Source organism: Mustela lutreola, chromosome 16 (assembly GCF_030435805.1).
Source record: "Mustela lutreola isolate mMusLut2 chromosome 16, mMusLut2.pri, whole genome shotgun sequence".
NCBI classification, from domain to species: domain Eukaryota; kingdom Metazoa; phylum Chordata; class Mammalia; order Carnivora; family Mustelidae; genus Mustela; species Mustela lutreola.
The window spans coordinates 58,786,701-58,813,560 of NC_081305.1; the positions used below are offsets into that span (position 1 = coordinate 58,786,701).

Here is a 26,860-nt window from a genome sequence, read left to right on the forward strand (position 1 = left end):
TCAAAGTATAAACTCAGATTTTGTAGGAAATGCTATATTACAAAAACAGTATTATATCCCCAGCATCCACCCCGCCCCCGCCCCGGCCAATCTCCCTCCTGGGAGATGTTTGGGTCCCATCCCACTGGGCAGGAGTAAAAGGACTCAGTAGTCTTCAAAGTAACAGCAACTTCTTCCAAGGCTGGGGCCGGCAAGGCACACCGCATGAAGCTTAACCCATCTAGTCCTGGGATGAGGCTTAATTCCCTGTAGACAGGAATTGGGGTAGTGGGGGCTCAGGGAAGGGTCTGGACCCTGAGACTCCTGCCTGCAGGAGGGAGGAGGTGGGGAAGCTCTGCCTTGGGTTGGGGAATCCCTTCCCTCTTGTCTTTGGGGAACAGACAGGGTAGGGAGGGGGTGAGTGGGGCTCTGCTGCCTGGAGGGCTCAGGTCTGAGCAGCAGGGTACCCCCAACATCTACCCCGCAGAATTATTGGGATTTTACTGCCTGAGGACAACTCGGAGGTCTGGGGTTTTCTTTGGGATTTGGGGGGAGTTCGGAGATGATGGGACATGAGAGGTATGATCTAAGGTCACAGTCTTAGGAGACCTTGGGTCAGAGGTTGTGCAGAAACATATTCGCCTGTCCCCATGTGAGATAAGGTTACCAGGTTTCTGCATGGCCAGTTTCTCTGGGTCAGAGATCTTGGGTTAGAGGTCATAGTGGAGCCACCAAGGCAGAAGTCACAGATGAGATGTATTTTTGTGTGTTAACGGGCCATGGCCTGGCCAGAGGTCAGGGGGCACTAGATCCCTGATCTAGATCCCAGAAAGTGAAGGGCTCAAAAGTGAGAGGTGAGAGGCCAGGGCCATGGCAGCTCACACATACATGGCCCGGGACATGACAAAGCCTTTGCTCTGGTAGGAATCAGAGGGGCTGGAGTAGGACAGGGCATCATAGATGGGGTTGATCTTATCTAGATAGTCTTCCTCCTCCTCCTCCTCATCTTCCTCTAAGTCCAGGGAAACCCCCTCCACGACAGGTGGCCCAGGAGGCACCAGGATGGGGGAACCCAGGCCCGTGGCCCCAAGGAGCAGGGGCCCTGATCGTTCTTCCAAGGTGGGCAGCTCATGGTATCGCGGCATATCCTGGAGACAGGGAGGGAAAAAGAGTCCAAGGTCATCTCCTGTGCATTACACAGAATCCCAGCCTGCTCTCTGACCCCCCAAATCCTGACCATCTCTTGACTTCATCGCTTGTTCGGCTGGGTGGAAATTGCACTGGAGCAATCATATGGCTTGTCTCCAGCTCAAAGCCCAGAGCCTGTCAGTCCTGGGCCTCTCCTTTGTCTTTTGATCGCTGACCACAAGACTTTCTCCATGAACCTTTGACTTCAATCTTGACCTCAACTACATAAACTTAAGCCCTGAAGAGCTCCTTAAACCTTGATTTGTCTCAGCTTCAGTATCTGACCCAATATCCAAGAGACCACAGAGGGGAATGACAACTGGTTTTGTCTCATCTCCAGGCACGGTATCTGGCAAATGTAGATGTTCAACCAGTCTTCACTAAGTGACAAGGACCTCATGTCCTTGAACTTTTTCAACCATGATCTCCCCGACTGAATCCCAAACACATCTCTGTGCTCTAAGCTCTGAGTATACAGCACTGGCCTTGAGTTATGATCTTTAGTGATGGACCTTTTATGTCAGAAGCTGATCCCTGGCCCTTAAGCCCAAACCCCGAACCCTCCCTGAATTCCCACCTGCTCCGCACATGAGACGCCAGCATCAAAGTAGGGGGTCTTGAGTGGGCTGTGCTCTGAGGCCCCAAGAGTGAAAAGCTGGGAGGGCTGCAAGGAAGAAAGAGGGGCAGGTCAGGACCCTCTCACAGCTGGCCTCTCCCCAGAAGTCCACCCTCCTAGCCCTGGCCTCTGTGGGAAAAGGTGCGGGTGTGGAGGTAGGGACAGCTTGGGCTCCTGGGGAAGTGCTTACCATCTCAGGCTCCTCCAGCTTCGCCTTGGGGGTTGGTGGCTTGTATGAGGGAGGCCCCTCCAGACTGTTGGGTAGGAGGAAGGTCAAGTGGAGTCTCAGACCCAAGAAGCCCTCCTATCCCAGGATCACTGCAGATGCCCTTCCCTCTGCCCGATCTCTTTTTCTGCTGCCTCTCCCCCAAAAGCCCCCCTTGCCCAGCTAACTCTTATTCATCCCATGAATTTCTCTTCTTCCAGGAAGCCTCCCCGATTCTCCAGGAGGATTAGGGATTCCTGATATATGGTTCTATCTAGCTGTTCTTCTCTCTTGGAGCACTTACTGAGTTTGTATTTGAAACATTATTTCTGATATCATTCAATAACTATGCCACTGTGAGCAAAGTGAGGAAAGAATGAGATCCGTGTCCTCAACAGTGTTCTCAGAACTCACTGTGAGGAAGTCAGAGAGTATTTGTTTAAAAAATGAATGAGGGGTGCCTGGGCGGTACAGCTGGATAACCGTCCAGCTCTTGGTTTTGGCTTGGATCAGGGTCTTGGAGTTGTGGCATCAAGTCCTGTGTGGGGGTCTGTGCTCAGTGTAGAGTCTTCCTGGGATTTTCCCTCTCCCTCTGCCCCTCCTGCTCATGTTCTCTCTCTCTCACATAAGTAAATCTTTGTTTAAAAAAATGGATGAATAAATGAAAGTTGCAGAAACTTCCTTGTGAATCAGAATCACTCAGGGAGCTACAGATTTCAGGCCCTTCCTGCAAAAGTTGATTCAGGGGCACCTGGGTGACTCAGTCATTAAATGTCTGCTTTCGGCTCAGGTCATGATCCTGGGGTCCTGGGATCAAGCCCCACACTGGGTTCCCTGCTCCCCAGGAAGCCTGCTTCTCCCTCTCCCACTTCCCCTGCTTATGTTCCCTCTCTCACTCTCTCTGTCAAATAAATAAATAAATAAAATCTTTAAAAAAAGTTTTTGAGGGGCGCCTGGGTGGCTCAGTGGGTTAAGCCGCTCAGGTCATGATCTCAGGGTCCTGGGATCGAGTCCCGCATCGGGCTCTCTGCTCAGCAGGGAGCTTGCTTCCTCCTCTCTCTCTCTCTGCCTACCTCTCTGCCTACTTGTGATCTGTCTCTGTCAAATAAATAAATAAAATCTTAAAAAAAAAAAAAGTTTTGATTCAGTAGGTTTATTGTAAGCCCAGGAATCTGCATTTTTAACAAGTGTCCCTACCCTTACTATGTGCACACACACACACACACACATACACACAGAGAAACACAAACACACATGCACACACTGGACTATGTTACTTCAGAATCATTTTGGTCCCCAAATGCTCACTTGATGGAAGAATTTCAGCAAGTGATTCTGGGTCTCTCCTGTTTCCTCTTTGAAGTGGGTATCATGGGTTCCCTATGAGAATTTCATTTCTGTGATGTATTTACACATGTGAACATTTTAAAAATGTTTGCCTCATCATTGCATTCCTAACCTCTGGCGTCTGGCCCTGAATGGTTACTTTCTTAATACTCACTGAATCAATGAATGGATGTGAAGCCTCATCGAGGTCCCACAAGTAAAATGCATTTTACCAAGCCTGGCACATAACAAGTGCTCTGCACAGAGAAGTGTGGTTAGTTCTCTTCCAATATCCAGGCACTTCCGTACTCAGACTGAGATTTTAGCAGGCCACATGGCCGCCCTGGGTAAAGACTACATTTCCCAGCTTCCCCTGAAGCTGATATACCATGTGAACAGGTTCTGGCTGACGGAGAGTGAGGCAAAGTGATGGGTTCCCTTATAGGGCAGGTCACTGCCCTCTATTTGTCTTTCCCCCAGGCAGGAATAGGGGCTTGAAGGTCAGGGGGCTGTATCTGGTTGTCAAGTATATAGACAGTGCTAGAAGAATGGGGAGCCATTTTGGAATGCGAGGGAAGGGAAGTTAGAACAACAAGGTGGCAGAAGCCTGGGCTCTGGTGATGTCACAGAGCAGAGCTGTCATTACCCACACTTTACAGGAGACAGAAAGAAACTCTCCTCTCTACCCCACTTAAGTCACAGTGATCTGGGGTCACTCCCCTCCCCCCACCCCTTCGGTTCCCAGATTCTGGGACCCTTCCTCCGCCCAGTTCTCGGGGCCCATCACTCACTCATCCTCCTCCTCTGCCCCCTGTAGCCTCTGCTCTTTCCGCTGCTGCCGACAGATGAGGATGCCTGTGGCGACCACAGCGGTAGCAATGATGGCAGCGATGATGCCCCCAATGATGCCACCCGTGGCCCCTGCGCCTGCTGTGTTGGGGGTCTCTGCAAGAAGAGGGACAGCGTCAGGGGGTCTCCAGGAGAAAGCCAGAGCTTCTTATTCTCTAAGTCATCACCCACCTGTCTACCTCCTCTCCCTGGTTCTTACTGAGCATTTGTTGCGTGCCAGCGTCGAATAAAACATCTGCAAGTCCCTGTTCCCACGGAACATCTGTTTTAGCTGGGTAGAGACCAAGGGTGCAGAGACGAACACAACAGCTATCACGCCAGGTGGCAGTAAGGGATCGAGGGTAAAGACAGAGTGGGGAAGGTGGTAAGGAAGTGACAGAGTGGGGAACCCCAAGGGTCATCGGAGAGAGACTTACTATGAGGCGGCATTTGAGCAAAGGCCTGAAGGGACAGTAGGGGGTGAGCCAGGAGGAAATGAGATCATTCCAGGCAGAGGAAACAGCCAGTGCAAAAGCCCTGAGGAAGCCTTGTGTTACTTTGAAGGAGCAGCAAAAAGACCACAGAGCCAGAGAAGATGGGGTTGGCAGAGGAGGGAAGGGAGGGAGGTGACCCAGCAGAGCTAAGAGGCGCAGAATGGTGGGTATTCTGGAATCGGGATCAGAACCCTTAATTCATTACAGGGAATGGAGTCATCACCCTGGGCAGGGGATGTGGTTCTGCCAACCTAACAGGAGAAGGAACTGAGAGAAGCTATGCCCCCCTGGGTCTTTCGGTTGGAGTCCTTCTCTGTCCCCGATGTCACCTGTTTGTCATTTTCCACGGCCACTGCGAGCTCCAAGGGGCACAGTCTGGCACCTGGCTGGTGTTTGCCAGATGTGCGAGGAGGGGACCGGCGCTCCAGGATCCACCCCATGCCAGACTGTCCAAATTCCCATTTTGGGGAGGAGGCATGGGGGACCCAAGGTGGGGGACAAGACCATAAACAACCAGAGGAAACTGCACGTGTTCGCAAGCCCCACCCACAGGCTCCACCCTCAGTCAGCCCCATGGCTCAGTTGCCCAGAGGAAGAATGTCTGGGTCACTCGTTTCCACAACTTCCTGTTCTGCAGCCTGGCGGCCTCGGGAGAACTTCAGAGGTAGCGGGATGATGGTAACTGCTGCTCACTCAGTCCACACAGTGCCATCCTGAAAGTACTGTTATTCCTGTTTTTATTGCTGGCACACCCGGTGGGGAGGGGGGAAGTGGGAGGGCGGAGCTATGTCTGCCCAAGTCACCTCTGTGTCCCTGGCAGAGTGAGTGGAAATCAATACTGGTGGGAAATGGATGCCCCAAGCCCCACCTGGCGGCTCCGCGCGGGCATTCCGGGCGCATCCTCCGTGGTGGGGCTCGGGACAGCACAGGTGACTGGGACCGAAACTGGCCCCCCCAATGCCCCCCCTTTCCCAGGCATGGGTTTGGGAGATTTTCTAGTTGGAGGAGCTGCAGCCCCTCCCTTGGAATCATTGAAAACCCGTTGCGACTAGGACAAGAGGAAGAAGGCTGACTGAGAAAGGCCACAGTTCAGTGTCATCAAGATGGGACTTTTCTGGTTCCTTAATACCTCCACCCGCCCTATATCCTCAGGGCCCAGAGAACAAAGGGGGCCTCCCTCCCTCCTGAGATCCTCAGCAACTGAAGAAGGTCAAGTTTGAGCTCTGGCCCCACCCCACGAGGGCAAAGCAGTCCAGGTTCCCTGTCTGTTCTGGGGAGCTCTGGGCTCTCACCAGTTTGGCTATTCCCCCCACCCCCGCCCTTGGCAGAAAGGCAGCCACAGTCCTGGGGGAAGCCCCTCAAGTCCAACTTTCCTAGTCTCTGAGCCCAGAAGCCAGCAACTCCCTTCCGGAGTTGCATTGGCCTTGGGGGTTTCAGGCATCCAGTAAGTCCTTGAACAATCCAAGTAGTCAGAGCCCCCCTCCCCTCCCTTGGCCCCCGAAGTCTAGTCCCCATCAGGCTCCCACCCCCGGGACCTAGTAGTCCCTGTCCCACCCCCCAGTGAGGGGGTCTGACGTATTACAAGACACCCCCGATGTTTTCCTCCAAGGCGTTTATTAACTCCTGAGTGCCATGGGGCTGGGGCGGGTCAGAGCCAAAAACAAGTTCTGTGTGTGTGTGTTGGGGGGGGTTCCTCTCTAGGTCCCCATGACTGAGCTCCCCCGGGGCCTCCCCTTCCCCATGCAGCCCTGGAGACAGAAGTCCAGTGTGTGATTCCAGCTCCCTCCCAAACCCAGGGAAGTGGGAGGTGGCATCTGAGCTCCAGTGTCGTCCAGAAAAACGAGTCCAACCAGTCTGGAACCCTTTGGCTGGCGTGGCTGGCTGTGTCTCTGTCTCTGTCTCTGTCTGTCTCAGGGTCACACGTAAATTGCCCGCCGTGAAATGAGGGAGCCGTCCAGCTGGGACTCCATGTCGTCCTCGAGAGCCTTGGGTGGAGGCAACATGAGACCTTCCTCTGCCTTCTCCTCCTCTTCCTCCTCGTCCTCCTCCTCTTTGCCATCCGGCTTCAGGGGGCCAGGGGCGGCTGGCGTCCAGAAGACGGGGCCCCCATTCCCAAACACCTGAGTTTTTGGATCGTAGGCTCCTCCTCCACTGCTCTCGCCTCCTCCTCCTCCTCCTCCTCCAGGGCTCTTCCTCCTCCTCCTCACCCTCAGCAAGATGAAGGCCAAGGACCCCCCAGCCAGAAGCAGTAGCACCAGCAGTGTCCCCCCCACGGCCCCCCACACCACTGGACCCACGTCTCGGGGCGAGGCCCGGGGTGTGTCTGAGGAGAGAGAAGGAGGGGTGAGAGAGAGAGAAAAGGGAGACACGAGGTCAAGAGGACACATCTGTGGTGCGGGGTTGGGGGGCAGAGGACACAACAGGGGCAGTGACGGGAAAATCGGGGAGGTGACTCTGGGCAGAAGATGGGGGAGGTGGAGAGAAGGTAGAACCTGTCCACTCTGGGCTACACACACTGGGCACTTTGGATGGGCGTGTGAGGGGGGTTGCCAACTGGTGGCTCCCAGATGTGTTTCCTGATACCTGCACAGGGTTTTTCAAAAATTAAACTTGCTAACATTGCAGAAAGTAGATGATTTCACCCCCCCCCCCCAAAAAAAATCCAGATTTCTTTTAGGGAAAAACAAACTCAGATCGGTCACAGCAAGTTCTTGTCTCTGCCCGGCGAAGGGCAGTAGCTGCGTGAAGGCGGCTGCGGGGTTCGGAACAAGGGTTTTGCGCCCAGCCAGAGGGTCACTGGCCAGGACCCCAGAGGCATCTGAGTTTGCGACCTGCTTTGGACAGGCCTGGACAGGGGGGAATCCTCGCAAAAGCTCTGAGGTTAGGGTCATGGAATCTTGGGTGGATCGAGCCAGGAAAAAGCCAAGCTGGATTGGGGGTCAAGACTGTCAAGATTCCAAAGCCCGGTGGATTTGAGAGAAGGAGGAAAGAAGGGGGAGGGTGCTCCTGAGAAACCCTGTACCCCTTGGAAGTGGCTGGGAGCACCTGGTCCAGGCCATGTAGCCTGCCTCCTGGCTGGGCCATGTCCCCAGTTGTGGAACATGGGGGCTCATAAAGCCCACTGTCTCCAGCTGGGCTAGTGTTCCCGGCAGTGGGCCCACAGCTGGGAGGGGAAGGGTCTGGAAGTGGAGAAGGAAGCCAGGGATTGCGAGGAGTGCAGGAGGTGGGGCGGGGACAAGGGGTGGGGTCTAGGCCGCACACCAGGAATAGACATTGATACAGTTTAAACCTAGAACCATTTTACACATTTTACACATGCCCCTTCCCCCACCCCTGCATGCAGGGCTGCAGATGGGGAGAAATCAGGAGACGGGGAACTCACTTATACCTAAACCCCTCTTACCCACACCCTGCACATAGGAGGGGCTGGGACCCAGGCTCCAGAGGGCCCGTGTTTCTCCGGGTGTTTCTTTTAAGAGGGGCATTTTCAGGGACACCTGGGTGGCTCAGTGGATTAAGCCTCTGCCTTTGGCTCAGGTCATGATCTCAAGGTTCTGGGATAGAGTCCCACATCAGGCTCTCTGCTCAGCAAGGAGCCTGCTACTGACTCTCTGCCTACTTGTGATCTCTCTCTCTCCCTCTGTGTCAAAAAAAAAAAAAAAAAGTGGCATTTTCAAATAAAGCCCCACTGGAGGGCTGTCAAATCCATTTAGCAATTCAAGAGGAGCAGTTAAAAAAAAAAAAAAAAGCAGACTAGAAAAAGTATCTCCCAAGTAGGAAGAATAAATACTATCTTGTGAAACTTTTTCTTTTTTTTTGTCTGTCATATCTGTCTATACCGGTACACCGGTTAGAGGCGTGCAACAGTTTCCTTACTGAGAACGCCCATCAGTGACGTCCGGGAACCTGTTTCGGCGCAGGATGGAATGTTTATCTGGGTTTCTGCAGGTGGTATTTTGGAGCGGGTGGGTGTGTTCATGAGCCTGTGGGTCAAAAGTTCTCCTGTCTCCCCAAGGCACCGTCTTGCCTGTGGCACAGCCTGTGTGCCTACGGTTGTGCTTACACGAACCCTGAACCCCGTGCCTGGGACTGCACGTCTGGGTCTGGCCGTGTGCGGGAGTGCAAGGTGACCGAGACCCTCTAGATGCGACTCAAGGGCTGAGAGTGAGGGGGGCCTGGGGGGCTCAGTTGGTGGGGCATCTGCCCTCCGCTTGGGTCACGATCTCGGGGTCCTGGGATCACGTCCTGCGTCGGGGTCCCTGCAGAGCCGGGGTGTCTTCCCATAGGGCTGAGTCTCTCTGAGGGGTGTGTTTGAAGGGCTTAACTTTGAGGCTGGTGTGTTCTCTTGGAGGGGGTGGTTTCTGGCGGGGGACGTCCCTGGGATTTCTGTGTGTTTCAAGGGGCTGTGGGGGGTGTCCACGTGTTTGTGGGTGTGTATTCCTCTGGTGACCCTCAAGTATGACTGCATCTGTGTGTTCAAGGCTCTGCCCCTTACAGGGGTGTCCTGATGACTGTGCCTGGGGAGACCAGGTTCTTGGGTGTGGATCTGCGGTCGAGGTTCAGGGGCGGGCTTTCCAGTGGGGCGTGGCAGGGTGGATGGAGCCTGCCCTCCCTGGGGTGTGTCTTCCAGGGCGGGGCTGAATCCAGTTCACCACTGTCTCCCCAACATCAAGGGGGATGCTGGCAAAGAGGAACCCTCAACAAATATTTGTGAGATGACGATCTGTTGAATGCAGCAGGGTTTCTGGGGAGTTTCTGAGGGCGTGCGCCTTGGGGAACGTCTCTGAGGTTCTTTGTCAGGATCTGTGTGTGAGGTATGGTTTCTGCGTGTGAAACTGTTGGGGTTTCTCCCCACGGTGGGCATGTCTGCGTGATAGTGTCTGGGACAGTATAACTTCCTGGGACAGTGGGTCTGAACGGGGGTGCCGTGTATCTATGGGGCGTGTCAGAATTCCTGAGAGGGATCTGTTTCCATTTGTTTCTAGGGGTGTGTGTGCATGTGTGCACGTGTGTGTGGTATAAGATTATGTCTCAGGAAAGGGATCTGTTTCTGTGTCTGGCCATGGCGCCTGTCTCCAGGTGTGCGGGGGTACTCACACTTATGTGTCCTCACGTTTATGTGTGTCTGTCTTTGGTCATGTTTCTGAGCACAGCCCCCGCCCCCCAGCCCACCAAGGCACTATTCCCTGTGTTGTGTGTTTGCACAGGTGTGCTGCATGAACGGGTGTGCCGGGAGGGGGTTTCTAAGAATGGTAAACGTGGTATCCTGGGGGGCTCTGGGCTGGGGTCACCTGGCTTTGTCTGGTGTATGCCTCTGCTCATGTGGGCTGTGGGTCTTGGTGACGGTGGGTCTGAGGGTGTGGGTTGTTTTAGCTGAGTTTCTGTTTTGATTCCAAGGCCATCTCAGAGCAGAGTATGTCTCTGGAGATGTGGGTCCTGCCTACTGAGACATGAAAGGGCCTCTGTTCCCAGCTCGGGGGTCCCCGTGTCTGTGTCTCAGGGCACACGGCCTCCCTCCCAGTCTACAGTTGTGATTCCTACCCCATTTCCATCAGCCAGTGCCTCAGGCCTCGTTGGCCTTGTTCTTTTCCTCTCCTGTCTTGGGGCCCATCCGAGTTTGAGGTCATTATCAGGGAGACTGTTGAGAACTTTCGACCCATAGACACATTCAGCCGCCATTTCCAAAACACCCCCTCTAGAAACACAAATCCTCCAACACATGTGAAAACTGATTTCCTGATGTGACTTGACTAGCACTCATGGTAAGAAATCAGTATTCAAATGTGTCTATTCGTGTCTGTCTAGCTGTGTGACATGTGTCTCTCCAACTGGAGCCCAGGGCGATGTCCCTGAGTCTCCTCCTAGAATCTCTTTCTAGGTCTCTAGTTTCTAGAAAGCCCCCAGCAGAGGCCTCATCCTCCTGATTCTTCCTCCAGTGCCTATCCTGTCGTCCCAATCCAGATCCCAGGTGGGGACAAGACAGAAAAGCCACATGGACCTCCGTTCTCATTGGCAAGGCGGGTCTGAATCTTTCCCCAGGCCGGCGGCACAGCCTCCCTCAACGCGGCCCCGGAACCCCAAAGGAGAAACACTTGGGGAGCGGACAACCTCCAAGACCTGCTCACCTCGCACGAGGACCACCTGTTCAGCACGACCCGTGCCCACGGCGTTGGTGACTGTGCAGATGAATGTGGTGTTGACCAGTCTGTCCACTGAGTGGATGATCAGCTGGGGGCCCTGGGCTACTGCTGAGGCTGGGAAGACGCCTGCTGTCCTGGAAGGTGCAGGGGTCACCGGAGGGGGACATCAGAGGAGCCCGGCCTGGTCCCTGATCACACAGCCTTTAAGATCCAAGCTCCAGGGACATAAATGCTAATGCTCAGGACCCTACATGGCCACTGCTCTCCTTCTGGAAGACTCACGGGCTCAGGTCCCTGATGCGCTTCCCTCAGATCCACGGGTCCAGACCCCCAGCAGCCTCTTCTTTCAGACCCAGGAGTCCAGATCCCCAACCCCTCCTCTCTCAGACCCAGGAGTCCAGACCCCCAGCCCCTCCTCCCTCAGAGTTAGGGGTCCAGATCCCAGCCCCTCCTCAGACTCAGGACCTGACTCCCTCAGACCCGGGACTCAGGGGCCCAGGTCCACCCAGGACTCACGTGCTCCAGTCATAGCCTGTGGGCTCCGGTTTGCTGCGGACGTCACAGCTCAGGGTGGCCTCGCTGCGGCCTAGGTACCAGTTGTCATCGTAGCCGGAGATGGAGACCTCAGGGGGATCTGGAGGAAATAGGGGAACTAGCTCAGGGACAGGGAGAGTCCCAGAAGAGGGGAGAGGTCAGCAGAGAGATGGAAATCCTGAAGAAATGAACTGGGTTGACAGGAGGCAGACCTATGTCCCAAGTAGGACAAATCAGTTCAGGCTATGTCTCCGTCCAGGGATGCCACCTGGGTCGGGAGGGAGTTACTGTTCCACGAAGGCAGTGCCTGTTATTCCTGCCACACCCGGAGCAGATAAAGGAAGTGGTTTAACCAAAGGCAGTGTTTGGGGAGCTAGCGTGCAGAGTGCTGAGCTGGGGGCTGGGGTGTGTTTGGCCGAGGTGGAGAAGAGCCGGCTGAGTTACTCTCTGGCTGCGCTGTGGGGTAACACTGGGGGGTGTGGGTGTGGGCCGTTTTTGCAGTTTGCCAATTTCCTCGGTATAAATACTCCCCAGTGGTCAATTTCAAGCTGTCCCTACAACTTCCCTGGATGTGGAATTGGGACGAAATGCATAAAACTGGCTCTTGCGAACCCATTCTAGCTCACCTACTGATCGTGGTGGGAAGGAGAGCGCCTCATGAAGCCAGCGGAGGCAATGAGGGGACACGGGGGGCCAGTATAGACAAGAGGCAGGAAGGCGGTGCCGAATGGGAGGCTGATGCAGACAACACTCAGGGAGGGTGTAGACAGTACCCCAGGGAAGCCAGCGTAGACAATACTGGAGATGCGATCACACCCCAACACACTCACAGCGCACGGAGAGGGTCACAGGCAGCAGGATCGGCTCCTCGAAGCTCTCATGCTCTACTTTGCAGGTGACCTTGACACCGTCTGCTCGGCTCAAGGGCACCAAGGTGAACCGGCTGGTGACGGTGACTGTGCCGGGCACGGGCCCCGACATCTGGGTCTCTTTGGTCTCCCCATCCAGGGGTGAGAACCAGGAGATTCGAGCGGGTGGGCGGCCACCCTCAGAGACACAGCGGGCCACGGGTACAGGATCCAGGCTGAGCGTGACCTCCTGCGTTTCGGCGTGGTTCTGGGGCTGTGCTGGGGAGAGCAACAGAGGGGGTACGTCACTCCTCACCTGTGGTCCTTCCATGGACACCTCTGCAATGGGGCTGAGCCGGGAAGCCCCAAGCACTGGGGGCTCAAATCCCACTTCTTCTGCTTAGCAGGTGCATTGGCCTTGGGCAAACCATTTCCCAGCCCTGTACCTCAGTTTCCTCCTCTGTAAAGTGGGGAGAACTAAAATGCCCACCCCAGAGGGTTGTTGGGTAGATTAAACAGATAGGTAAAACCCTTGGGATGGTGACTGACGCTCCCTATGCTGTGTGTGCTGTGACATTATTCTATCTGTCCTCCTCTGCCAGAAAAGCAGAGACAGCGTCCAAGAGCTTGAGATTTTCTTTTTTTTTTTCTTCAAAAAAAGCCAAAGCAGAATAATGCAGTTCAAAGGTCCAGCTCAAAAGACCTCCTACTTCTTCCCTGTAATTGCCAGAAGATGGGGGTGCCGGAAGTGGGATAAAGGTTGTGGAGTTTCCCAAAGCTGGAAATTTTTTGCCCTTTTCACCCATCTTCCTGGAAACCATGGAAAGATACTGGGAGGAAAACAATAAAACGTCCGTGAGGAATAACCCACAGGTAGAACTGGACTGTCCCGAGTTTCTGCATCATGGCCCCAGGTGCCTTGTGGATCTCACTGGGTTTCTCCAGAGTTCATCGATGTAGTACAGCCCTCTCCTCCTTCCCTCCTTTTCTCCCCTGATTGCCAGAGCCTCCGCTGGGCTTCCCCACATGCTCCCTGGTTGCCCAGCCACATGCCCGACCACTCCGGGCATGTGACCCACGCCTCCCTCGGTCCTTGCAGCACCCACAGCAAGGTGTTGGCGACCATGTGCCTGGTAGGGTCTGGGCCTCCCTTCTTCTTGGCTTGCTCTTCCTCCTCCTCCAGATCCAGGCTTCACTTCCTCAAGGGAACTTCCCTGACATCTGACTCTCCCTTTTAGGGGCTCTCACGTCACCTGCTGCTCTGGGAAAGCAGAGCTTTGGCTGTTCTGTTCCATGTTCCTGCTAGCTAGTGAGAGGCAGGTGCTCTCTACACAACCCTTGAACAGAACGCATGATGATGGGGCACCTGGGTGGCTCAGTGGGTTAAAGCCTCTGCCTTTGGCTCAGGTCATGATCTCAGGGTCCTGGGATCGAGCCCCGCATTCGGCTCTCTGCTCAGCAGGGAGCCTGCTTCCTCCTCTCTCTGCCTGCTTCTCTGCCTACTTGTGATTTCTGCCTGTCAAATAAATAAATAAAATCTTAAAAAAAAAAAAAAAGATTCTCTTTAAAAAAAAGAAGAAGAAGAACACATGATGACACAGGGAGAGACCTTTGCCAGTGGTGGAGATCTGTGCTTTGAATTATGCAAAACAATTGGGGTTTCAGGCTCCATTAAAAAGGGAAGCCTTTGGGGAGCTTGGATGGCTCAGTCATAAAGCGTCTGCCTTGGACTCAGGTCATGACCCCAGGTCCTGGGATGGAGGCCTGCATCATCAGGCTCTCTGCTCAGCAGGGAGCCTGCTTCTCCCTCTCCCACGTCCCCTGCCTGTGTTCTCTTTCTCTTTTTTAAATATCTTATTTATTTATTCGACAGAGAGAGAGATCACTAGTAGGCAGAGCAGCAGGCAGAGAGGGAGGGGAAGCAGGCTCCCCGCTGAGCAGAGAGCCCGATGAGGGACTCCATTCCCTTTGTTTGCTAATTTGATTATTCCCTGGCATTACCTCTAATGTATTTCCAAAGCCCCGACATCTTCTTGCTACCCAACGGCCTCCACCTTGATCTAGTTGCCATTACCTCCTGCCCTCTGGTTCCCGAGCTTCCACCCGTCTCCCCAGTGTGCAGCCAGAAGGAGTCTGTGAAAACCAAACCCAGATCACATCTGTCCCCTGCTCAGAACTTCCCACAGCTCCAGTTCTCTCAGGGCAAAAGCCAAAGTTTTCATGTGGTCCTTGAGGCTGCCTGTGATCTGTGGCCCTCATCATCTTCTTGATCTTTTCCCCTCCTACTCTGCCTTTATTCACAAGCCTCTGGCCACATTGACTTCCTTGCTCTTCCTCAAATGCACCCTGCCACAGGGCCTTGGCACTTGCTATGCCCTCTGCCTAGAATTCTCTTCCCTTACTTAACCCTACAGGGCTCCCTCATCTCTTTCTAGTTTTTGTTCAGATTTCACCAGGCCTCCCTAGCCAACACTGTAGCCTGCCCCCTGCCCCACGCCCCCCAGCTTCCAATGCGCCTACATCCACTTGACCCACTCCTATTTTTCTTATGATGTTATTTACTCTCTGGCACCCCCCTTATTGAAATAGAAGCCCCAGCAGGGCTGGGAGCTCTGCCTTATTCACTGCTTCATGCCCAGAACCTAGAATACTGCTTGGCACCTAGAAGGTGCTCAGTCTATACTTTTGAAAGCCTTGGGAACTGCTGTGTCCTCAACTTGCAAGATAGAGTCTGACATGCAGTAGGTGCTTAACAGATATTTGCTAACTGAGCGAAGACCACAGGGAAAGTCAATATCACAGCTGAAGCCCAGAGAGAAAGGGATCCGCGATGGGGGGGATCTCCTGTTCCCTGACTCCCCGCACTGCTCACCTATGGCTTTGAGCCAGGTCACCCCGCGACTGGTGCCACTGGGGAAGGTGGCAAACTCGCAGGTGTAGTTGCCCTCGTCGTCCACTGTCAGTCCCCGGAGGGCCAGCGTGGCGTCCCGCAGATCCATCTCGGTGCCCTGCCTGGTCCCTGCACTCTGCCCAGCAGTGACAAAGGACAGCCGCTCTTCACCAGGTTTTGGGCTGCGGAAGCTGGGGCCATAGGAGGGGTGGAAGGCGGCCACACTCTTACTGACCCCGGCCGCGTCTACATGCAGCCAGGTCACCTGTGACACTCGGACTTCCGGTCCCGGAGGCAGCAGGTGGCACGGCAGCTGCACGGTGCCGCCCAGGTAGCCCCGCACCTCGGGTGGCACTCGAACTTGGACATCCTGGGCTCCTGGAGAGAAAAGAGAAAGAGACTGGTGGCAGGGGGAAGGACCCAGACACCTCCAGGCTAGTCGGGGCCATCATGGAGGGACTCCCCTGGGAAATGCAGACCCCACATGCCATGTAGGAGCCTTTGTTGGGTCCCCATTCCAAAAGGGCCATCCAGGAAACATATTTTATTTTAAAGATTTTATTTATTTATTTGATAGAGATCCCAAGTAGGCAGAGAGGCAGGCAGGGGGGAGCAGGGGGAGCAGGCTCCCTGCTGAGCAGAGAGCCCTATGCTGGGCTCGATCCCAGGACCCTGGGATCATGACCTGAGCTGAAGGCAGGGGCTTTAACCCACCGAGCCACCCAGGCGCCCCCAGGAAATATATTTTGAGGAAAACTAGGGATATGGGAATCTGGACTAAATTATGGGCTGCTTTGGAATGTTTGCTGATATTCTTCTTCTTCTTCTTTTTTTTTTCCCCCAAGATTCTATTTATTTGACAGAGAGAGAGAGAGATAGCAAGAGAGGGAATACAAGCAGGGGGAGTGCGAGAGGGAGAAGCAGACTCCCTACTGAGCAGGGAGCCTGATGCAGGGCTTGATCCCAGGACTGTGGGATCATGACCCAAGCTAAAGGCAGACGCTTAACAACTGAGCCACCTAGGTGCCCCTGTTCACTAATATTCTTAAGCATGGTGGTTCAACCTTAGGCAGGTAGCATTCCTGTGGCTCCACCATCATGTCCACAACATACCCTCAAATGGGTCAGCAAAACCAAAACCAGCTACAGAGAGAGCCATGAAGACAATGCGGCAAAATGTAATCTGCTGTGGAGTCTGGCGGGAGAGCGGGAGGCAGGCTCCTGAGCTCTTCTTCCCACTTATACCTGCGTGTATGTTTGCAAATTCCTACTATAAAGTGTTTGGATGGAAAAAAAAAAGTGGGGTGCCTGGGTGGCTCAGTGGGTTGAGTCTCTGCCTTCAGCTCATGTCATGGTCTCAGGGTCATGGGGTCAAGCCCCCACATCGGGCTCTCTGCTCAGTGGGGAGCCTGCTTCCTGCCCCCCCGGCCCCCCGCCTGCCTCTCTGCCTACTTGTGATCTGTCAAACGAAAAAAAAAATCTTGTAAAATGTTTGGAGAAAAAAAAGAATCCCCCTCAAAATCAGTCAACAAAAAAATAAATAAGCCAGATGCCTGGGGGCCTCAGTTGGGTTAGGCGTCCACCTTCAGCTCAGGTCATGATCCCGGGGTCCTGGGATCGAGTCCCTCATTGGGCTCCCTGCTCCGTGGGGAACCTGCTTCTCCCGCTCCCTCTGCCTTTCTCTGTCTCTCATGAATAAGTAAAATCTTTAAAAAAAAAAAATAAGCATGTCACAAAATAAGTTTTTAAATATTTATTTATTTTTTATTTTTATTTTTATTTTTTTTAAGATTTTATTTATTTATCAGAGAGAGAGAGGGAGAGCAAGTGAGCACAGGCAGACAGAATGGCAGGCAGGGGCAGAGGGAGAAGCAGGCTCCCTGCCGAGCAAGGAGCCTGATGTGGGACTCGATCCCAGGACGCTGGGATCATGACCTGAGCCGAAGGCAGCTGCTTAACCAACTGAGCCACCCAGGCGTCCCAGTTTTTAAATATTTAAAGTGTGAGGGCAGCCTTGACTTTTTTCTGCACAGAATTACACTTTCTCTCACCTTTCTAGAAAAACTACAGCTCTCTGAGCTTTTTTTTTTTTAAGAGATTTTATTTATTTATTTATTTATTTTTATTTTATTTTATTTTTTTTTAAAGATTTTATTTATTTATTTATTTGACAGAGAGAAATCACAAGTAGATGGAGAGGCAGGCAGAGAGAGACAGAGGGAAGCAGGCTCCCCGCTGAGCAGAGAGCCCGATGCGGGACTCGATCCCAGCACCCCGAGATCATGACCTGAGCCGAAGGCAGCGGCTTAACCCACTGAGCCACCCAGGCACCCTGAGCTTTTTTTTTTCTTTTAAGATTTTATTTATTTATTTGGGGGAGAGAGAGAGAGAGCACAAGGAGGGGTCAGAACAGAGGGAGATGGAGAAGCAGGCTCCCAGCTGAGCAGGGAGCCTGATGTGGGGCTTGATCTCAGGACCCTGGGATCAAAACCTGAGCCAAAGGGAGACAGATGCTTAACCGACTAGGCCACCCAAACTGCCCCCATCTTTTTTTTTTTTTTTTTGGAGGGCTTTCTTGAGATATCATTCCCACTCACCCACTGAAAGTGTCCAATTCAATCACTTTTAAAAAACATTTTATTTTGACAGAGAGGGATCACAAGTAGGCAGAGAGGCAGGCAGAGAGAAAAGGGGAAGCAGGCTCCCCGCTGAGCAGAGAGCCCGATTCCAGGACCCTAAACCATGACCGGAGCTGAAGGCAGAGGCTTTAACCCACTGAGCCACACAGGCGCTCCTCAATGACTTTTTGTATATTCACAAGAGTCCTTGTATGTAGTGTCTGTTGCTATAATCAATTTTAGGACACAATTACACTTCCCCAAAGAAACCCAGTGCCCATTATCAGTACCAATACCAGGCCTTTGTTCTCTTTTTTAGAGCTGAATAATATTCCATTGTCTGGATGTACCATGTTCCCTTTATCCACACATCAGTGGACAGATGCTGGGGTTGTTCCCACTTTTTGTCGATTATGAACAAAGCTGTTATGAACATGTGCATACATGTTTTTGTGTGAACGTGTATTTTCTTTTTTCACTTATCTTGTTCTTTCTAAAAAGGTTTTGTTTATTTATGAAAGAAAAAGAGGGAGAGCACGCGAGAGTAGGGGAAGGGCAGAGGGAGAGAGAGGCAGAGAATCTCAAGCAGATCCCCTGCTGAGAGTGGAGCCCGTGGGGCTCAATCCCAGGACCCTGAGATCATGACCTGAGCCGAAGGCAGAGGCTTAACCCACTGAGCCACCCAGGCGCCCTATTTTCTCACTTGTAATAGAAACCAGGATGAAGAGGACTGTGGGTCTGTTATGCCAGGTGGGAGGGCACAGGGACTGAGGGCACACTGCCTGGGTTCGAATCCTGACTCCGCTATGCCCTGCCTATGCGACTTTGGGCAAGTCATTTGACCTCTCTGTGCCTTGGTTTCCTCAGCTGTAAAATGAGGATAATCACGGGGCCCACCTCCCAGGGGTTGTTACAAAGATTAAAGAATATTTGTGGAGCACTTAGCTCAGGAGCCACAGGAAACAGGAGATCAGTGTTTGTTGAATAAAGGCGGGCCAGGTAGGTATAATTACAAGTGGCACTTGACATTCAGTCTCGAGGCGGGTCAAGGGCATGTGCCCTGTCGTAAGGGGGGCAACAGCTGTGCAGCTGTCTTTGATGGAGATGGGGCGTGGGGAGTGTGTGCGGCCACCAGCCCCACATGGGAACCCAGGAAACATTAACAGGAGACCCTAATGATAGGGTCCCCAGCAGAAGGGAGTTCCATCAGCGGGGGCAGTCCCAGAAACTTCTGGAAAAAAGCCATCGGTCAAGAACACTGCGTAATAGATATACCGTCTCACAGAATTCCCACGCATGTCCCCAAACAGCCCAAGAGTTAATATTTTGGAAACGGGGCTTTCTCCCCTTTGGACAGGCCACACTACTGGTTGTCACGGGTTTCCTGCTGACTCGGTCCCTTTCCAGGTGGGTGTCCATATTTTTGAGCCTCAGTTCCTCCATCTGTAAAATGGGGATGTTCACAGCACACTCCAGGATCCCCTGTGAGAGTTCCATGGAACGAATTGCTCCCATTAGGGCTCTGCAGGGCCTGGGGCCGGTGAGTCAAACAGGCCGTTAGCCGCCCGCCACAGGCCAAATCCAGTTTCGCTTGTATTTTCTTTTGGCCCACACAGCACTGTCTCACACATGAACTAGCACTCAGTAATCTACTAACCCACCGAAGGGCCTGGTGATTAATCAAGATGTGGGGCTCCTGTGGGTCCCCAGTGGGGTGGAACGGAGGAAAGGCTGCCTCTTCCTTCAGGGGCCGGTGCCCTTCACCCACCTGGCCTCCAAAGGCACTGAGTGTGGGACAAAGGTCCCCAAAGGCTCTGCTTCCTTCTAGCTGGGTAAGGACGGTCGGGCACTCTGTCAGGAGAAACCATCCGACCTCGTGAGCTCTGGAGGGAGCCAAGTAGGGTGGGGCCAGTGAGTTAGGTTTTCTCCTTTGAGGCAAGTGGGAGCCATGGAGGGTTCCTCAGCAGGAGAATGACTAGGCTTAAACCAAGGGAACCTGAAGGGCAGGCGGAGCTGGTTGGAAACCTGGCTAGCCAGCAAAAAGTCCTGACAAGGGCTCAAGAGAAGCTCTAGAGGTTGAGATGGAGACCGGGAGCGGGGCAGCAGGTTGACTCCTTGAGGGGGTCCATGCAAAAAAGAGCAACTCAGCAAAGAGGTCCTGGGTGCCAGAGGGTTGGTCCCCCCAAAGACGGGATGTCTGTTGTTCCCCACTGTACCCCCAGAGCCCACACCAGGGTCTCGCATATAGTAGGTGCTCAATGAACACTACCTAACAGGAGTGCCTGGGGGGCTCAGTCAGTCAAGTGTCTGCCTTGGGCTCAGGTCATGATCTCAGAGTCATGAGCTCGAGCCCCATGTTGGGCTCACCACTCAGCAAGGAGTCTGCCTGAGATTCTTTCGCTCTGCCCCCTCCCCTGTGCATGCACGCATGCACACACTCTCTCTCTCGAATAAATCTTTAAAAAATACATATATAGGGGCGCCTGGGTGGCTCAGTGGGTTAAGCCACTGCCTTCGGCTCAGGTCATGATCCCGGGGTCCTGGGATCAAGTCCCGCATGGGGCTCTCTGCTCAGCAGGGGGCCTGCTTCCCTTCATCTCTCTCTGTCTGCCTCTCTGCCTGCTTGTGATCTCTCTCTGTCAAATAATTAAATAAAATCTTTAAAAAAAAATAAATAAAAAATAAAAAATAAAAAATACATATATATACCACCAAACTAATGTTTGGCTCTGTGCTGGGTGTGGTGCTGCAGGACAAGTCAGGTGCTTGGTCTCCAAGAGCTGACAATGTGACAGGGAGGCAAATGTTGCACCAGTGGGCATCAGCGTCAAGGATGCCACAGACTGAAGGTGGCAGGAGTGGGGTTAAGAACCCAGAGCCGAGGCCTGACCCAGCCAAGGCAGGCCGGGAGGGCTTCCTGAAGGAGACCTGATTCCTTTTCCAGGGAACCTGAGCTCAGGCCCACAGAGCCCCACCCCCACCTTTAGGCCCCTGTGTCCCTTCGGGGACCCAGATTTCCCATTCTAAGGGAGGCCGTGTGATTGCGGGATGCCTGTGTCTTCTGAGGGAGGTGGCCCTCCTGGATCTAGGGTCTTGTCTCAGCACTGCCCGCTTCAGAGCATTTAAAAAACCCACTCTTTGGGGCGCCTGGGTGGTTCAGTCAGTTAAGCATCTGCCTTGGGCTCAGGTCACGATCTCGGGGTCCTGGGATGGAGCCCTGCATCTGGCTTCCACCTCAGCAGAGAGTCCGCTTGTGCTCACTCTCTCTCACTCAAATAAATAAATAAAATCTTAAAACAAACAAACCAATCCGCCCCTTAACTTCTCATAGGGCAGGCTCCTGAGGCAGGTCTTTGGGCCCCAACTTTCTGCCCCAGAAGGCTCCCCCCCCCCCGCCCCCCGCTCAGCATTTCCTCTGTCTTCCAGCCTGGACTTTCATGACTTCCTGGAAAAATCACTAGGGGAGGGATTCTTTGTCCTGTTAGGCTCACAAGCTAAGCCCTCAGTGTTTACAACGGGGCCTGGCTCCAAGGGGACTATCCCTGTTGGCTGAACAAATAGGTTCTAAAATCCTCTGGCCTGAAGAGCTGTATCATTGGGGGGCTCCCCGTGTGCTCCCCTCACTCGGGAAAGAAACTAACGCCTTTATAGCGGCCCAGGTTTCCCAGAATCCTCCTTCTGGCCCTGTCTCCCACCCCCTGGGCTCTCCCCACTCCCTCTCTCATTTCCTTCAGGTCTTTGCTGGGCCAAGTAACCCCCCCTTCACGCTAATGATAATAACAACCCCCCACCCCCACCCCCACCCCAGACCCAGCTTCCTTTTCCTCAAGGCACCTGATGTGTCTTTGCCATGGAACATCAGGGCCCGGGGACTGGGATCTTCGTTCACTCCTGTGGCTCTGGAGCCTGGAATGGTGCCTTGCACACTATAGGGGCTCCATAAATATGATGAATGAATGAATGAATGAGACAAAGGCAGAGGAACAGTGGTGTACCCAACTGCACAGGCTGAGGCTAAGTTAGAGCTTTGGGTGCCCCAGAGAGTTACACGTGGGGTGGGGGGGGAGGGTGCAGGGTTAGGTATGTGCCTCTGAAAGAGCCCTCAGAATGGGATGGGCAGGGATGTTGGGGGTTGGGGCTGTGAGGAAGAAGGCTCAGCCAGACCAGAGGCAAGTTTAGAAAGTGGAAAAGGCTGGGACCTGAGGCCGAGGGGCTGCGGGACTTAGGGGCACAGGGGTGGGCCAATGTAGGCATGGGAATTGAAGCCAGTGCGTTGGGGGGATGGGGTACGGGGGTGGGGGGGTGCAGGGGGCTGGTAGCTGGCCTAGAATTAGAGTCTCAGTGTCCAGTGTGCTGCTGGGCGGTGCCAGAGCCCTGACCTTGGCTGGGATGTGGCCAGCACCACAGTGGGGGAGAGGATGGCCCAGGGAACACAAGACCTCACTAAACCTCCTTCATCAGCAAGCCAGACTAGTGACAGTTTCAACGTGGAGTCAGCGGGGTCCCTGGACACACTTCCTCTCCCTGTGGCTAGGCCTTCGGGTTTACGGGTAGCAGAGCAGGGGCTGCCTGGGGACAGTACGAGCCCAGGAGGAAACTGTGATGGACAGAGACACAGAGCCTGAAATCCTGAGATCTGGGGAAGGATAGATCAAGGCAGAAAGGCGTATGCATAGGGCTTACAGCACCCTAGAGGAGGAGTGGGCCAGAGGCCCTGACTACTGGGCTCCTGCCTGGCTGGCTCCCCAGGGCTTGGCTCACCCCCTCTGACCCATAAACACTGGGACCTGCCCTGCAGGGCGCGGCCGGACTCAGCAGGCCCTTGAAGGCCAGCGTGCTTGGAGCACTGGCCTCAGCTGCTGCCTCAGCCACCTTGCTAATTAATTAATTGCATTAATCACAGTGCCCACCCCCACAGCGGACATCCAGGAGCCGGTCTGGGTTTGGGGGGGCGGTGAGCAGCAGCAGCTGCCGCCAGGACACAGGCTTTTTGGCTGTGCCCAGGACTTCTGCACCTGCCTCCCCATCTCCCTTGGTCATCTCTCAGATGGTGGTTATCACTCCCTTCCCCAGGCTGAAATCTCCCTGCCTTCCTGCAGGGGCTCGACCACCCTGAAGCCCTCGCCTATGGGGTCTGGTATTTCTGGGGTGAGTCTCTAGGATTGCTCTTCCTGGCTGAGCCCCCTGGACAGAAAGAAGTGCTCATATACCCAGTCTACATGTGCCCCCAAAATGTTTCTGGCAACGCGACTCTGGCCTCCCTCTTACAGGTCCTGTCCCTTTGATCTCTCGTGTCCCAGAGCCCTGAGTGAGTGCCTACGTGCCTCCAACTCCTAAGTAGGGTCTCTGGCCTCTACCTCCGTCTCTCTCAGAGCCTCTGTTTTCCTTCCACGTCTCTCATGTTCTCTCTGACAGTTGTACTGAAACGTAACGTCCATACCATCCAATCCAATTCGAACCACACCGTTCAGCACCGTCGGTCTACTGGGACACTATATTCATATGCTACGTATTCGGTATATTTTATATTTACAGATTGGGGACTCCCCCAAACCGGAGCCCATCTCGGAACATTTTCACTAGCCAAAGAAGATGGCCCACATCCCTAGTTGTTCTCGTATTCTCTTTTCTCTATGTCTGACATCTGAGAGCCCAGTCTCCCTGGGTCTGGGTCTCCTGCCTCTGGAAACTGGGTCCTTGCATTGACTCCTGGGGTCTCTAATCTCTCAGGATTTCTGAGAGTACATCTCTCAGGGTCTCTGGTCCTGGGACCTCCCTGCCTGCTAGATCTCCCCATCTCTGCCCATCTCCCTACATCTCTGATAATACTTTTGCGTGCCTGGGCCATCTCGTGGGTCTCTCTTCTCCTCCCCCTCCTGCTCCATTTCTCAGCCTCACTGGGACATTAAAAATGTAACAGCGTCCCTGGTGGGGCGGAGGAGCTGGCTGGCATGCCTAACTCCCTGTCCCTCCCATGTCCACCATTCCCTGGGGCCCCCACATGTGCCTGGCCTTGAGGCTCTCCTGTGCCCTGACCTCCCTGGGTCATGACATCAACATCACTGATGGCTGGAGGCTTTTGGGCTCCCAGCCTGTCACCAAACCTGTGTCTCTCTCCTTAGGCAGTTCTTGCCTTTATTCTGCTGTCTCTGTCCAACTTCCCCCCCCACCCCCCGCCCTTCTCTGTCCCCTCTCAGTAGCTTGCTGTCCCACCCCTGTGGGCTGTAATTCATTCTCTCCCATCTCTCCGTTCCATTCTAGTGTTTGTCTCTGATCCCAAGCCCAAATTTGTTTCAGATGCACACTCCATGGGCTTCTCTCCCCATCCCTGTATCTCTGCCCTCTCTGTGAGTGGCCCTCCCCTCTTCTTCTGCCCCCTCCCCCCTTCCGGCTCCTGCCTGTGAGCAGACCCACCCCCACTTCGCTCCCCAGTCCCCCTTTCCTAACAAGAAGAGACAGCAGGCCCGCCATCCCCTCTCCTCCCATCCCCTCCACTACCGTGGGGCTGCCTGGCTGATGAGGACGAACAGTGAAAGCTGGGGAGGACCCAGCTGGAGGCCCAGGTGGTGCACCCTCAGTCCGAGGAGGCCACGGAGGGGGAAGGCTGAGGAGCCAGAGACAGGTAAAGAGAGATGGGTGGAAAGGAAAGGGAGAGAGCTCTGTGGGACATGAGACAGCCAGGGGACCAGAGAGAGGTGAGAAATGGGGGGGGGGGGCAGGGAGAGAGGGAGGGAGGCAGAGAAAAGCAGGGAGTGTAGGCACAGGGATGAGGGGTCAGGAAAGGGGAAGGCCCTCCTCCCCAGGTGCTAAGAGCTTTCACATGGGATCAGCAAGAGTTCTGAATCCTCCTAATGGCCCTGCAGGGAAGGGGTTAGGATCTCAGTTTTACAAAGGAGGAAATGGAGGCTCAGAGGCCCCCGGTGGAGCAGAGCCAAGAAAGGCTCTGAAGTCTGCAGTCCGGCTTCCAGGGGACAGGCTGGGGACCCTGGGAAAGAGGCTGGCCCTTTTGAAACCTCTGTGTCCCCATCTGCAAAATGGGAACAGGAATAGGATGTGCCTCCCAGGGAGATCTAGAATCCTCCAGGAGATCATGGATCACGTCAAAGCCTGGCTCAAGGTCAGGCGGGTTTGAGCATTTCCCCAGAGCAGCAGGTCTGACCTCATCTCCCTACCTCTGACACCGAAGGGGAGACAGTACCCAGCTCTAAGGAAAGGCTGGGAGACAACTCAGAGACATGCTGGGAAAAATAAGGTCAGAAGGGTAACCAAGGGCTCCCCCAAGACATCTCTCCCCACCCTCCCGGGCCCGCCTACACTTTCTGGGCAAACCCTTGGGAAACTCCCAACATCCAGAGTTTCTAGTAGAGAATAAACAGCCCGGTCACCTGCAAGGGGCGGGGCCAAAACCTCCTTCACCTGTTTCCTCCCAGCCCCTCCCTCCTCTGAGAGCTGCGCCCTCCCTCCAGGGGGTTGAGGGGCACGGGAGGGGGCTGGTGGGTAGAGCGGAGGGAGAGGCGGGGGATTAGGGCGGCGGCTCCGCGCATCCCCCCCCCCTCCCCGCAGCGGCTCCGGGGACAAGGGCGCGACCAAGAGAAAAGATAAGGTCCCGAAACCAGGGAGTCCGGAATCGGGAGTCGGGAGAGCGCCTGCCCCTCCCTCCCGGGTTCAGCCAAAGCGAAACTGGTAAAACTTCCCCAGGGACGTCCCAGCCGACGGTTCACAAGGCGAGGGAAGGGTCCCAGCCTGTGGGACTCAGCTGCTCTTTCGGCCTGGGACCCCACCGACCGAGCTCCAGCTTTCCAGATAGAGTCTCTGGCCCTTGATTACATCTAGAAGCCAAGAACACGGTCCCCCGCCCACATTTTATAACTGGATTTCAGAAGACATTCCAACGTTCACAATTAAATCTGAGGTCCACGGGATAGAGCCTCTTCCACCCTCCCCCCAACATTTTACCTAGGAGTCGGGAGACAAAGCCCCCTGCTCACAACCTGGAACCAAGTTTGTGCCCTGTCTGCCCCCAATTTGACGAGGACCCAGGACATATAGTCCCTAGCCTTCATTCTGCCTGGGACTCAGGAGACGGAGCCCCCAGCCCCTAATTTTTCTGGAGCCCAGGAGCCAGGCCCCAGCCCCTTGTTTTCTGGGGCTCAAGAGACAGAGCGTTCATCTCCCTGAGGCCCAGGGTCGCTGGTACTCATCCTTGGCCCTCCAAGGGACCCAAAGTCCGAGCTCCCGCGCCCTCTGGAGGACCTGGACATCTGGCCCCTACCCTCAATTCTCCCAAGGCCTCAGACGCCCAGCCCTGGGAGAAGGAAAATGGGGGGATGGTCTTGTCTCCTGTCGCGACCCTCCCGCTGGGGGAGGGGGCAGAAATTCCCCACATGCCTGAGGGGGTAAGCGGAGACGGAACCCCAGATCCGGTTGACAGCTCGGTGCAAGGTGGGGAGGGGGTCACGAAGACTTGGATTTAACCCTTTTGGTGTTAGAATCTGAGGAAGGGGGAGGAGGTAACCGAGAAGTCCGGTGTAGGCTGGGGGAGTTGTAAAGAAGGGTGATGAGGGGAGAGGGCTGCAGAGAGGAAAAGGTCGGAGTCGGTAGGGGCCAGCGAGGAAAAGGGCTCGAGAGAGAGGGCTCGGTGAACTGGGGGTGGAGCTCAGGCTCCCCCCACTCCAAAGGTGGGGAAGGGACTGGGTCCGCGCGGGGGGTGGGCGTCTGTGGTTTCTCACCGGTTTCCCGGAGCAGAAGCAGCAGCAGCGGCAGGAACTGCAGCGTCGGCGACGATCTCGACGGCGGGAGGGCTGCGACCCGGGCCATGGGGGGGCCCGGGGAGGGACTGGGCCCGGGCGGGGGCCTGCGGGCCACTCCGTGAGCGCCGATCCGCAGGGCGGTAGAGCAGGTGTCTGAGGGGCTCCGGCTCTCGGCCGGTTCCCGCCCGGTCTACTCTCGCGGCTCTGCTCTCGGGGCCGGGCTCTCCCCGCTCGGTGCCCCCGGCCCCAGGCTTCTCTCCCGCAGCTCCGACTCGCTGACGTCACAGGACCCACCCCTTCCCTCCCCCATCCCCCCCGCGGAGCCGACCTTGGGCTCCGGCCCCACTGGCTCAAGCTGTCCCGCCCTCTCTGAGATTCCACGCGGGTCCTCCCTAGGATTCTACTCCCGCCCCGCCCAGCACTCTGCACCCGCCCCTCCCAGGA

At 54.8% G+C, this 26,860-nt stretch overlaps 1 protein-coding gene across 5 annotated transcripts; it reads right to left on the minus strand.

Annotated features, from left to right (window-relative positions):
- NECTIN2 (nectin cell adhesion molecule 2) lies at positions 1–26,716 on the minus strand. Of its 5 annotated transcripts, XM_059152199.1 has the most exons (10): positions 26,396–26,716; positions 15,031–15,426; positions 12,141–12,437; positions 11,293–11,410; positions 10,762–10,910; positions 4,106–4,259; positions 1,974–2,037; positions 1,745–1,831; positions 868–1,127; positions 1–246 (listed from the first exon to the last, which is right to left on the minus strand). In XM_059152199.1, the coding sequence occupies exons 1-10, from the start codon at positions 26,481–26,483 to the stop codon at positions 33–35; spliced, it is 1,827 nt and encodes a 608-aa protein (XP_059008182.1). In that variant the 5' UTR covers positions 26,484–26,716; the 3' UTR covers positions 1–32. The 5 variants fall into 5 exon arrangements, 4 of the variants coding, with proteins under 4 accessions (XP_059008182.1, XP_059008183.1, XP_059008185.1 ...); XM_059152200.1 differs by having other exon boundaries at positions 1–1,127; positions 26,396–26,715; XR_009348701.1 differs by lacking the exon at positions 1,974–2,037 and having other exon boundaries at positions 106–246; positions 26,396–26,715.
- Positions 26,717–26,860: the final 144 nt, after the last annotated feature.

What these genes read in the sequence shown, in the direction of transcription:
- NECTIN2 (XM_059152199.1), bottom strand. Translation starts at nt 26,483, where the DNA reads ATGGCCCGGGTCGCAGCCCTCCCGCCGTCGAGATCGTCGCCGACGCTG. An exon ending in GACCTGGCTCAAAGCCATAG is followed by an intron (nt 12,438 to 15,030) that starts GTGAGCAGTGCG and finishes TGCTCTCCCCAG; the next exon opens with CACAGCCCCAGAACCACGCC. An exon ending in TTTGTCATGTCCCGGGCCAT is followed by an intron (nt 247 to 867) that starts GTATGTGTGAGC and finishes TCCTGTCTACAG; the next exon opens with GGAATTAAGCCTCATCCCAG.